This window comes from Venturia canescens, chromosome 4 (genome assembly GCF_019457755.1).
Source record: "Venturia canescens isolate UGA chromosome 4, ASM1945775v1, whole genome shotgun sequence".
NCBI classification, from domain to species: Eukaryota; Metazoa; Arthropoda; class Insecta; order Hymenoptera; family Ichneumonidae; genus Venturia; species Venturia canescens.
Window position 1 is genome coordinate 1,455,250 of NC_057424.1, and position 12,861 is coordinate 1,468,110.

At 35.3% G+C, this 12,861-nt stretch overlaps 1 protein-coding gene across 3 annotated transcripts in view; it reads left to right on the top strand.

Moving 5' to 3' along the window:
* Positions 1–12,861, top strand: part of ry (xanthine dehydrogenase rosy) — a 359,506-nt gene that overhangs the window by 38,515 nt on the left and 308,130 nt on the right. For all 3 annotated transcript variants that reach the window (XM_043415814.1, XM_043415816.1, XM_043415813.1), the window contains one exon: positions 12,707–12,852. In XM_043415814.1, the coding sequence (XP_043271749.1) occupies positions 12,736–12,852 (117 nt within the window). In that variant the 5' untranslated portion in view covers positions 12,707–12,735. The remainder of the gene's footprint in view (positions 1–12,706; positions 12,853–12,861) is intronic.

Genomic DNA, 12,861 nt, shown 5'->3' on the forward strand with positions numbered 1-12,861 from the left:
AGTTTCAGATTGGTTGGATCTGACGACATCCATTTTTAGACGTTGTGATTGGTTGGTGAAATTGGTTGTTTATGATCGGAAATCTGACGTCAACTTTAGAACGTACCACACGGCAGCACAGCAGACATTAAAAAAACGTAGCATGTTAACAGCAGTCATAAATTCGATCGATATATATACAGGGTGTCCCATTTTAATCTTACACTTGACTTTTCTCGGAAAATATTGCTCGGATCAAATATTGTGTGGAACAAAACTTTTAGGGGTTGAAGGGGGACGTTTGATAAAAATTGGTTTGTGGATCCAAAATTCAAAATGGCGGCATTAGAATGGCCGACATGTTTTTTTTCGAATGGAAACATAACTTTTTTTCATAACCAAAAAATTTTTCAGCGCAAAACCAACATCTTTTGTTGGAAAAATTTTTTGATTAAGTTCATATCTTTTAAGTGAGAACATCATTTTCAACTATTTTAGAGGTATCCAGGATGCACTGCGAAGAGATCTTTAATGTACCAAGTGCAAGTGCGTTTGCGTGTGCGTCTGCATATTCGTGCATACGTGGAGGTGCATGTGTGTGTGTTTTTTATTTTCATTTTATTTTTCAACTTTTTTTAAAAAGAGGGGCATGCAATGCCTTTATGCCCATAGGTACGAGCTCACAAGGATTAGGTCTCTGCGGTTCGTCACTACCGCAGTATTTTCGGACTCCAAACCCTCCTTGTGAGTGTACTCTGATCCCTCCCTAGAGATGTTCAAAGATCCCTCCATTCATGTTTAAACATGCCTGAATTCTTCTCTCAAAACCATCAACTGTGCGTAGGAAAACATCTCTCGGGATCGCACGGCAGGCAGCTCTTATCCGCTCCTTCATGTTCTCTCGTGTTGTTGGAGCTTGACGGTAGACAGCGTCTTTTAAGTACCCCCACAAAAAGAAATCAGGAGAGGTAAGATCTGGTGACCTTGGAGGCCAATTTACAGGACCGTCTCGACCAATCCACCGTTGACCAAATGTTGTATCCAGATGATTTCGAACAACATGAGCCCAGTGAGCGAGTGCATCGTCTTGCTGAAACCACATCTGTTGAGGTGTTTCCAAATCCAGATCTTCTAGCAAAAGAGGCAGTTCATTTTGTAGAAAATCAAGGTAACGGACAGAGTTCACATTTCCCTTCGAAAAAATGGGGACCTATTAATTGCCCGTTCACAATACCACACCATACGTTCAGACTCCATCGATGCTGGTGATCGATCTGTCTCAACCAATGTGGATTCTGATCAGACCAATACCGAAAGTTCCATCGGTTCACTTGACCACGGTTGTTGAAATTGGATTCATCACTGAACATAACGTATCGAAAAAAGTCCCTGGATCGCTCGATTTGTCTCAACGCCCACCGACAAAACGCTACCCTTCGCAACGGATCTGGATTAGGAGTGTCTTGGTGGAATTGTAGTCGGTACGGGTGAAGTTTCGCACCTTTCAATACACGATGCACTGTCGATTTGGGAAACCCCAGACGTTCCGAGATCACTTTGGTACTCAAATGAGGATCAATTGCTACCATGGCTAAAATAGCCATGTTTCGGGCTTCATGCAATCCACCAAAATTATTGACGTTTGGGAAATGTCGACGGTGGCGGATCATCCGACCTGCCCTCGCCCGCTGCTCAAGGGTTCGGATTATCTGCCGTGATGGGTGACGACGATCAGGATATTCACGTCGATACAAATTTTCAGCTCGGAAGTAATTGCCCCGACACCTCCCTAAAATAAGGAGCATATCAACGATTTCGTTGGGACTAAAATCAGCCATTGTTGCTAATTTTCAGAATTTTCCTCTAATTTAAGAACTTTTAAAAATTTCGAGAATCAAGAATTTTTCTCTGATTTCAGAAACTTTAAAAATTTTCGATTTCGTCTCTTGCTAATGGCTGCGGAGTCAGAAGATAAACGTTTCAATTAATTTTTCATCCGTGGGCGATCACAATGACTTCTAAAATAAAAAATTCTTCTCTGATTTACAACTCAAAAGTAGGCGTAAGTCTCGCTTACGTGAACTTATCTTTAAGCGTAAGCCTCGCTTGCGTGTACTTATCTTTAAGCGTAAGCCTCGCGTACGATTAAAGGTAAGTTCACTTTGTAAGAGATTAAAGAAAGCATCATTGGTAGTACTGACGTAGTCTGACTTTGCGTAGTTCTCTTACTTTAGAGTTTTAAATCAGAGAACAATTTTTTATTTTAGAAGTCATTGTGATCGCCCACGGATGAAAAATTGATTGAAACGTTTATCGTCTGACTCCGCAGCCATTAGCAAGAGACGAAATCGAAAATTTGTAAAGGTTCTGAAATCAGAGAAAAATTCTTGATTCTCGAAATTTTTAAAAGTTCTTAAATTAGAGGAAAATTCTGAAAATTAGCAATAATGGCTGATTTCAGTCCCAACGAAATCGTTGATATGCTCCTTACACGCAAACGCACTTGCACTTGGTACGTTAAAGATCTCTTCGCGGTACATCCTGGATACCTCTAAAATAGTTGAAAATGATGTTCTCACTGAAAAAATATGAACTTAATCAAAAAATTTTTCCAACAAAAGTTGTTGGTTTTGCGCTGAAAAATTTTTTGGTGATGAAAAAAAGTTATGTTTCCATTCGAAAAAAACATGTCGGCCATTCTAACGCCGCCATTTTGAATTTTGGATCCACAAACCAATTTTTATCAAACGTCCCCCTTCAACCCCTAAAAGTTTTGTTCCACACAATATTTGATCCGAGCAATATTTTCCGAGAAAAGTCAGGTGTAAGATTAAAATGGGACACCCTGTATATTGTTATGCCACGGATTTTTCGTCGGAATAAAAATTCATTAAATTGTTTTTTATGATTAAAACTTAAATTTATTACTGTTCTTCACTGAATCATAAAACATTCACAAGTTTTTTGTTCTGAACTTCGGCTCTTGTCTGTTACGTCTCTCGAGATCGTACCAAGTCGAAGAAGTGTTTAAAACTAAACTTCGCACGCTTATAAAAATCTATCTTAGTGCTATTATGTATTACTTCGCGTGGGTAACGTGCGGTGGTCGAGCGTAGTACGGTCGGCCTCTCACGGTCACTTTTGCTGAGACAGCTACAAAACCGTGTGAACGCTTCCTAAACTAATTCTTATCAAATAAAACGGACCCTAGGAAAAAAAAGGTTGGGACAAGTACATTGATGATCCCTCGTTTGCTGATAATTCCATCCATGAAAAAAACTTTAAAACAAAATTTTTATAAAAAATGGGCAAAAAAATTATTTTATAAAAAAAACAGAACAATTCGAAAAAAATTTCACAAATCTTGAAAAAGCATTATCTTTAAGAAAAACTGAACTGTATCTATTTTTTAAAGTGTTAAAAGAATACTTCAAAAAAGTAAAAAAAGAACGCCAAGTATTAAAAAACCGCCCCTCTAGTTTCGAATGATCTTTACTATATTTTCAGTAAATGAAAAATTTCCTTACCCATTATTTATTGCTAAAATGACATAGTAGGATGATCAAGATAAGAAAAAAAATATGAGATCATTTTAGCATAGCCAAGGATTTTGAATATATTTCGATTTCTGCAAAGAATCATGTTACACCTCCAACTGTACTGGCTAAAGAGTTTTGTGACTTCAAGCGTTCCCAGAATGATTTTGCGATTAAGATATTGTTATTCTAATTTAATGCACAAATTCACTGTCAAAATTACACACAAACTTGGCGTGGATGGTTTTCAAATGGAAGCTCGGGAAGACACGATTGATCAAATATACTATTCAAAATTAATGGTTTGATGAATAAAATAGATTCCTGAGATAGTGTATAGATGAAAGAGATTAATGAAGAAAATAAAATACTTAGCAAATATGAATGATTTAATGAATTATTACACAATAAATATCCAGGCGAATGGTTTAAATTATTGAATCAACAAACGAATAGAATGTGGAGAAAGTATGGTTTTAGGAATAAAAGAAATAGACAATCTGGTGAATGAATCAGAGAATGGGATACAGAATACTTGTGATGAACCAGTATATGGATAGGTAGACAAGTAAAAAATTCATACGTGGCTGGATGAAGGATAACGAAATAAGAAACAAATTAATTAGTGGGCATTGAAATTCGCTCTAGATGCAGACGGATGGAGCATTACCATTCCTTCGCCGAGCTTCCATTTGAAAACCATCCACGCCAAGTTTGTGTGTAATTTTGACAGTGAATTTGTGCATTAAATTAGAATAACAATATCTTAATCGCAAAATCATTCTGGGAACGCTTGAAGTCACAAAACTCTTTAGCCAGTACAGTTGGAGGTGTAACATGATTCTTTGCAGAAATCGAAATATATTCAAAATCCTTGGCTATGCTAAAATGATCTCATATTTTTTTTCTTATCTTGATCATCCTACTATGTCATTTTAGCAATAAATAATGGGTAAGGAAATTTTTCATTTACTGAAAATATAGTAAAGATCATTCGAAACTAGAGGGGCGGTTTTTTAATACTTGGCGTTCTTTTTTTACTTTTTTGAAGTATTTTTATAGTGATTTCGCTTTTTTTTTAGAAGAGTGACAATTAGTAAATATTTTGGAAAATTATACATTTTTTCTTATCTCCAAAAAATTTTTTACAAATGATTTGTTTAAAGTTGAATAACTACCTTCAGATGGCGAAAGCAATCAACGCTACTAAATATTTATTTTTTCTATGTTGACGGACAAAAACTGTTTAGTCAATTTCAAATGATGTAAATCTTGTCTATATTAGAATGGTCTTATATTTTTTTCCCTATCATGAAACAAATAATGAGGAAGAAAATTTCAAATTAACAATGATAATATGTGAAGATCATTCAAAACTAAGGTTGCGGTCTTTCAATATTTGTCACGCTTTTTTTTTACTTTTTTTCAAGTGTTTTCACTACCGAGGAAAAATTTCCGAATAAAAGATCAAAAATGTTCCGCCCTCTTTTTTCTTCTACTAGACCACTGGTTTAGATCTCGGATGCAAGAAGGAGGATTTTAAAGGGAAGAGCTTACTTTGGTTTATTTTGGTTTACTTTGGTTTATTCGAAAAGTCATTACGACCCTTTTTACGGGTGCTACGTCATTTCGAAAGACGTTGATTTTTGGTTTGTTGGATTCCCCTTTCAATTGGACCGCGTTTTCACATGAAATTTTTTCTCCTCAATTCTACGAGCGAATCCTCAAAAGTTGAGGTTTTAGATTCAATTTTTTTATTGGAAACGATTTTTTCGCTCAATCATCGCGTTTTTAGCAAAAGAAAAATTTTGAAAATTCCCGCGTATCGCGAGAAATATTAAATTTCACACGATATTTCAAGCGTAAAAAGAGTCGCGTCAGCGATTGTTTATTCACTAAATTTTTTTTAACATTTTCCGCCATGCAATTTTCAGTGAAACTTCAAGTACCTCGATTGTCGTAACTCTGAAACAATGAGATTTTTTAATGGAATTTGAAGGAAAAGTTTTACCTTTTATTCAATTTCAGCTCATTCATTCAAACAGTTATGGATTGATCTAGGTTTTTCGAGAATCATGAAGTCGTATTAGAATATTCAACGTAGAAAAAGTGTCATTTTTGCTTTTGAATTTTTTATTGATCGATTTCTTTATAATAAGACATGGCACGAAACACTGAAATGCATTCTTGAGAAACTCATAGAAAAAATACTGTGAATTGTGTAAAAAGTACTCATAAAATGTTTGTCTCATATCAAAGAAACTACCTTTGGTGTACAGCACTTTTTTTCACAATTCACGAAATTCACAAGTTTTTAAAAAAACGAGCATTGGCATCTCATACCACGTATTCGCTCTGTGTACGTGGGCGGAGCCAAAAATCTAATACTACTGCACTAATAGTATTAGTGTATTCATGCATACTGCCAGCACCACCGTAAATGGAACTCCGGCGTTTTTGGGGGAACACGTATACACGACACACGCTCGCACTTTCAAAGTAGTACGAGCGCACTACTTTACGCGTACGGAGCGAATAACCTGTTGACTGGTATATACAAAAAAAGTCGGGTTAGTTCTGGTAATAATGTATGATATGCGTACATATTGAAATCTTGTTTTAAATTTTCAACCGATTGGGATGAAAAAGGGTTTACAAGGATTTTTTGTGTTGCCGAATCGACTTCCGGGCTTAATTTTCACCTTGAAAGAGGTGAAAATCGAGCGTTAAGGCTAACATTGTTAGATTTTTCAATGGAAAGTTATTATGCGATATTACCCGAAAATTCCACACTAGACTCTTTAGAAATAGAATTTAGAAATAGAACTAAATTCACTATCCCCGAAGAAATTAAAAATAAGGGTTGGGGTGAAATTTTCAGATTTTTCAATGGGAAGTTTTTATGCTATATTACATAAAAAGTATTCGTTTTTGAGGATACCAGATTCTTTTATCGAAATAAAATAAAATTCACCACCCGCGAAAGGATGAAAAAAAAGAGTTGGGGGTGAAATTTTCAGATTTTTCAATGTGAAAGTTTTTTACATTACATGAAAATTGCAAGTTTTTTAGGACACGAAACTCTTTTATTGAAATGAAAAAAAAATCACTATTCCCTAAGGGGTGAAAAATAAGGTTTGAGGGTGAAATTTCCAGATTTTTCAACGAGAAATTTTATGCTTTTCCACATAGAAACTGTATGTTTTTTGTAGAGCATGAACGTCCTTTGTCGAAATAAACCAAAACTCCGGATCTGTCAAGGGGTGAAAAATGAGGGTTGGGGGTGCATTTCAATAGAAGAGTCTAGTGTTCTAAAAAACTCAGAATTTCAGAAGAAATAAGAACTCAGAAATAAGAAATCTAAAAAATTCATCCCCAAACCTTATTTTTCACCCTTTCGCAGGTAGCGAATTTTATTTTACTTTGATGAAAGAATCTGGTACCCTCAAAAACGAACATTTTATATGTAATATAACGCAAAAATTTCCCATTGAAAAATCTGAAAATTTTACCTCTAACCCTCATGTTTCACCCCCTCGGGGATAGTGAATTTTATTCATTTTCATCCTAAAAAATTTGGATTTTCCATTTAATATAACATAAAAACATGCCGCTAGCAAATCAGAAATATTCACTTTCAACCCTTATTTTCATCCTTTTCGAAGGTAGCTACATGAAAATTAAGATTGGGAATGAAATCAGCAACCTCGAAAATCCCAAGAAACAAATTTTCATGTATTTCGGTAATTTATTGACTCGTGCCAGTTTTGGCACGAAAACCAGAAAAAAAAGCTTACTAGTCAACCGGTTAATAATAAAAAATCAAAAGTAGAAATGAAATTTTTTCCACTCTGTATATTCTAATACGGCTCCATAGTTCTCGAAAATTCCAGATCAATTTATTAACGTACCATGTAGAAATTTTTGGTTGACAAAAATTAGCAAAAAAATCTGATAAAATTTGAATGTGTTGGAATTGAAGAAGTAAAATTTTTTCTCTCCGAATTTTCCAAAAAACCCCATTGTTTTACTACAGTTACCACAATCAATGTACTCGAGGTTCCGCTGAAAAATAAAAAAAAATATATATCGAAAATTGAGGAGACAAATTGTTTTATGTGAACTTGCGGCCCAGTTGAAAAAGAAATCAAACGAACGAAAATATCAATGTTTGTTGAAACGATGTAGTACCCGTAATGAAAGTCGTAGAGACTTTTCGAATACACCAAAGTAAAGCTAAATGTCTTCTCTTCAAAATACGCCTTGTTGCATCCAAATATCTAAACCAGCGGTGCAGTAGCATTAAAAAGAACGTGAGAACATTTTTGGATATGCGTATAGATCTCTCGCCACGTTACGACGAGTGGGAGAGAGAGGGAACGAGTCTTCGCGCGCTGTCTCTCGCGCTCGATCGGGCGCGAGTAGAGGGGATATCGCGTTCAGTGGACTGGGCGAAACGAAACGGGACAAAAGTAACGTTTCGTGCAAAGGACGTATGTCCAAAGGTAAACAAACGCTACTTAAGTCTTTCTGACTCCAAGCGACTAGAGCGTACCGAAACATTCGATTTTAATTGCTTAAATCATCATATCTCAGGATTGAGTAAACGGATTTACTTGCAATAAGGATCAATTGAAAGAGAAAAATCGAAAAAAAATTATCACTAATTTTCAGATTTTTAACTACAATGGTTTATCCGTGAGAACGGTTTGAAAAACGTTATGACGTCATAAATCGACATATTCGCGTATATAAGAGTGCGGCAGGGCTCGCGCTGACTTTTCTTTTACACTTTCGTTTTTTTTTTTTAATACTTGGCGTCGAGCCGCTACCGCGTCTCTTGATCAAATAACAAGGAAAAAATAAAAACCGAAAAATCGCGCTTGAAATCATTTTGGAAACCGATGCCTCATTCTTCTTATTTGATTCGAAGGGCTAAATCAATTTAAAAAAAATCCATCTAATTTACGTGCAGCATTAAAATTTATTATATCAATTCGAGGCCAAGTATTTTCTAATAAATTGAAAAAAGTTACCATTTGAGTTACGTGCAGCACTAAAATTTATGATATCAATCGAAGGACAAGTAATTTATGCGTAACTCCAAATTTCAACATTATGGAACTGTTTTAAGAAGCTTTTAAATCCAAAAAAATCACATGCAAGCTAGTCATTTCTTACTCTATGGTGGCAGAGACAATCGATTTTTTTCAGACTTTCAGGAGCTACTGATATTATTCACAATATTCAACGTCGATTGGATCGATAGAAATTATGTTTAAATATGAGTTAAAAGTACTTGTCCGGCCCATCACTTTTCATTTAAATCAAATAAAAATCAATCATAAAAAAACGAAACTGTACGGGAGAATCCGGTTAAAAATTTATTGAAATCCGATTTAGGTTAGTTATGCCGAATGAAATTCGTTCGCTGGAAGAAGTGAGAAGTAAAAACTGCCGTCATAGCAATACAAACTGGGGAGTTATTTTGGAAGCTTCAACATATTTAGTGTGCAAAATGTTTTTTATTTATCGATGCACAATAACATCTTTTGTATATTACAGGACAATTTGTTTCCATTCTTATTAAATTAGTGCAATTAAGAGAAAATTACTTGAAGATAATTCGCTAAATTCCCTCTGCATGAATATTTGTGCTCCAACAGTTCTAAAAAAGCCCTGATTTTTATTTAAATATAATAAGTTTAATGGAAAGTGATGGGCCGGACAAGTAATTTTAACTCATATTTAAACATAATTTCTATCGATCCAATCGACGTCGAATATTGTGAATAATATCAGTAGCTCCTGAAAGTCTGAAAAAAATCGATTGTCTCTGCCACCATAGAGTAAGAAATGACTAGCTTGCATGTGATTTTTTTGGATTTAAAAGCTTCTTAAAACAGTTCCATAATGTTGAAATTTGGAGTTACGCATAAATTACTTGTCCTTCGATTGATATCATAAATTTTAGTGCTGCACGTAACTCAAATGGTAACTTTTTTCAATTTATTAGAAAATACTTGGCCTCGAATTGATATAATAAATTTTAATGCTGCACGTAAATTAGATGGATTTTTTTTAAATTGATTTAGCCCTTCGAATCAAATAAGAAGAATGAGGCATCGGTTTCCAAAATGATTTCAAGCGCGATTTTTCGGTTTTTATTTTTTCCTTGTTATTTGATTCTTTTAACACTTCAAAAAATAGATACAGTTCAGTTTTTCTTAAAGATAATGCTTTTTCAAGATTTGTGAAATTTTTTTCGAATTGTTCTGTTTTTTTTATAAAATAATTTTTTTGCCCATTTTTTATAAAAATTTTGTTTTAAAGTTTTTTTCATGGATGGAATTATCAGCAAACGAGGGATCATCAATGTACTTGTCCCAACCTTTTTTTTCCTAGGGGAAGTTTATGGTTTAAACATATTTTCAGTCAAACGAATTAATGAAATCTTAAAAAGTTTCGTCGACATGCATTTCATTTTTATTTTATTCTTTTTCACACACAGATCACAGACTACATTTACGCGACTGCTTTTATACCGGTTTAGTTTAGCATTCCACAAGTTTTAGTACTATGCACTTCGTTAGATGACGAAAGTTTTTTTTATTTATCCCACACGCATTCCATAATGTCAAAACTCTGTTTGTTTATACGATGATCGAAAACTGACACATGGTTTATATATATATATATATATAATATAATATTCACGGAGTCTGAGCGCGGTCGGGGTAAGACTCAAAAGTTAGAAGGCCTAAAATGGCGAACAGGCATTCTGTATAACGCATATATAGATATACAGAATGCCTGTTTGCTATTTTAGGCCTTCTAACACTTGAGCCTCACCCGCGGTCGGCCTAGCAGCTGGAGGAGCCGACATCGTTGAGCCAATCAGAATGCGTAGAGGCAACAACTCTACTACCACTAACTACGTCAAAACGCGTATACGTATACGTCGAACTCGTGATGTGTCAGTAACTTTTGCATAATCTTGAGCCCGTGCAAAGTTTTTTCTCAGCAATTACGCCACCGATCGTGTTGATTTTGGGCGCAATCTAAAGAGAATTTCTTAATTAGCTGAAAGTTCGATTTTCAAAGCTTCAGATGACTCATAACTTCGGTAATTCAAAAAAATCACTTGCCAATTTTACCCCCACCGCGGCGAATCGTTTTATTCAGAGAAAGTATACTCGGCGAGAGCCTCGGGCCAGCAGACGACAGGGCTGTCAATGTAGTTGTCCCGAGATTCTACCAAGTTTCTTGATTGGGAGTACCAAATCGCCGATATATGTAGAAAGCCGCTCAGTAAGTCAAGATTCGAGTTTTTACGTGAAAAAGTGGGAGTCGCCAAAGCTTGAAATTGTCGATCCCAAGTGGGAGTAAGTGTTGTAATAAATCATTCATACAGTTGGCTCAATAAAAAACCGACAGGCGGCGCTGGGCTGTAGACTGTATAGAGAACTACTGCACCAGGCATCCGTGGGGACGATCAGGTCAGAGTCTACATAGTTGTGGAAAGTTGAGGAGTTTCTGGATAAGTAAAGGATGGTTAGGTTGGTGTTGAAGATCCCTAGGCAAGTGCGTAGCGGTGGAAAAGAATGGGATCATTGCGTTTCGTCTTCGGTACGGTCACAGACTCATCAGTAGGGCTGAGTAACTCATACCGTACCCTAGACGCGCTGAGGATGTTGAGGCATAGAGCGATGCGTATTATATTGAAACGCAGACCTAACCATCCGCTTATGAGAAACTGTCTCGACGGATTTGCCGCGTAGTGGTGGTGATGAGAAGCTTCGGGAGCCCACAACTGGGCAAGCTTGTACTGCCTGTGTGTTCCTTCTTCTAAGGAATTATTTTGTTTTGTATTCCATTCGCTTTATTTTTTTTTGTTTTTATGTTTCCCACACTGTCCTCTTCTTACTTCTGCTTATTGTTCGACTCTGCCAAGTATAATAAAGGCTCTTTGTTTTTTCTGTAATAAATGCAAATCTAATTTAATCGGCGAGTGCATTCTCTTCTTTGTGCCAAATATCCAATAAAACAACACTGAAAACTAAAACTCGTACTGGTACGAATTTCAGTTTATTTTATGGTTCTGAATGACGACTGAAGTGTTTTTGTATAACTTTTCAAAGGGGTCTAGACTTTAGCGCTTCATGGAGTTATTTAAATTATTATTGTTGATAAATAGAAACTTTAACTATCAGATTCTTTCGTAGTCTGACGAGTTTTCCAATTTATTCATAGATTCTAAATAATGACTGGAGTAATTCTGTATAACTTTTCGAAAAGTTCTAGTTTTTAGCATTTCGTGAAATATAATAAAGTATTATTGTAGATAAAAGAAACTCTATCCATGAGTTGCTGTCATACTCTAATGAGTTCCAGTTTATTCAATTATTCTAAATGGTGATTGGAGTATTCCTGTATAACTTTCCAAGGAGTTCGAGCCTCCAGTACTTCATGGAATTATTTGAATGATTATTGTTCCTAAAAAGAAACTTTAACCATGAGATGCTATCGTCGTCTGACGAGTTCCAGTTTATTTGACGGTCCCAAATGATGACTGGAGCGGTTCTGTATAACTTTTCAAAAAGTTCTAGCCTTTAGCATTTCGTGGCGTTTAATAAGTTATTATTGTAAAAAAACCAACTATATCTAATCTACATAAAAAATTTGAGCCGTCTCAAAGCCAACTACTTGCAACATTATTGTAGCGTTCCAGAAATACGAGGAATTTTGTAAAAATAGTAATTTAAGAACAGGGTGCTAATTCAACCAGATTTTCGTTTAGAATGAAAAACCATTTTTATCTCTAAAGCGGAAGACTGAGGAAGAAAAATGCCGCTTCATACGAGTCTTTAAGTCTCGTATGAGGCAAAAAATCGTGAAAATGGCTAAAAAATTCTACGGCTATCAAAATTTCATGAATTGATTTCAAATTTGGGGGATCATCTTCTTTAATAATCCACTTTTTTAGAAAAAAAATCGGCAGTCAAATCGCTGACCTAAGCTCGCAGGTTGCGATCAAAAAGTAATGGATCTGCCCAGATATAAAAAATTTCAAACCCTAATAACAGTTGAAATTTCGAAGTAATTTATTGATATATCTGCAAAAATTCGAGTCCACGATTTATTGTGCTGAATGAAGTAAATAAGAAAAAAAAATCTTATATTTATTCCAGGAATTGGAAACAAAACGGAAAACATAAAAATGAATGGATTGACAACCGAAGCCAGTGGAGAAATGGAGGCAAGTGGTAAAAGCGAACAAACGTTTCATGAATTGAAAGAATTCCATACCCTAGTATTTTACGTCAATGGCCAAGAGGTACGTTTA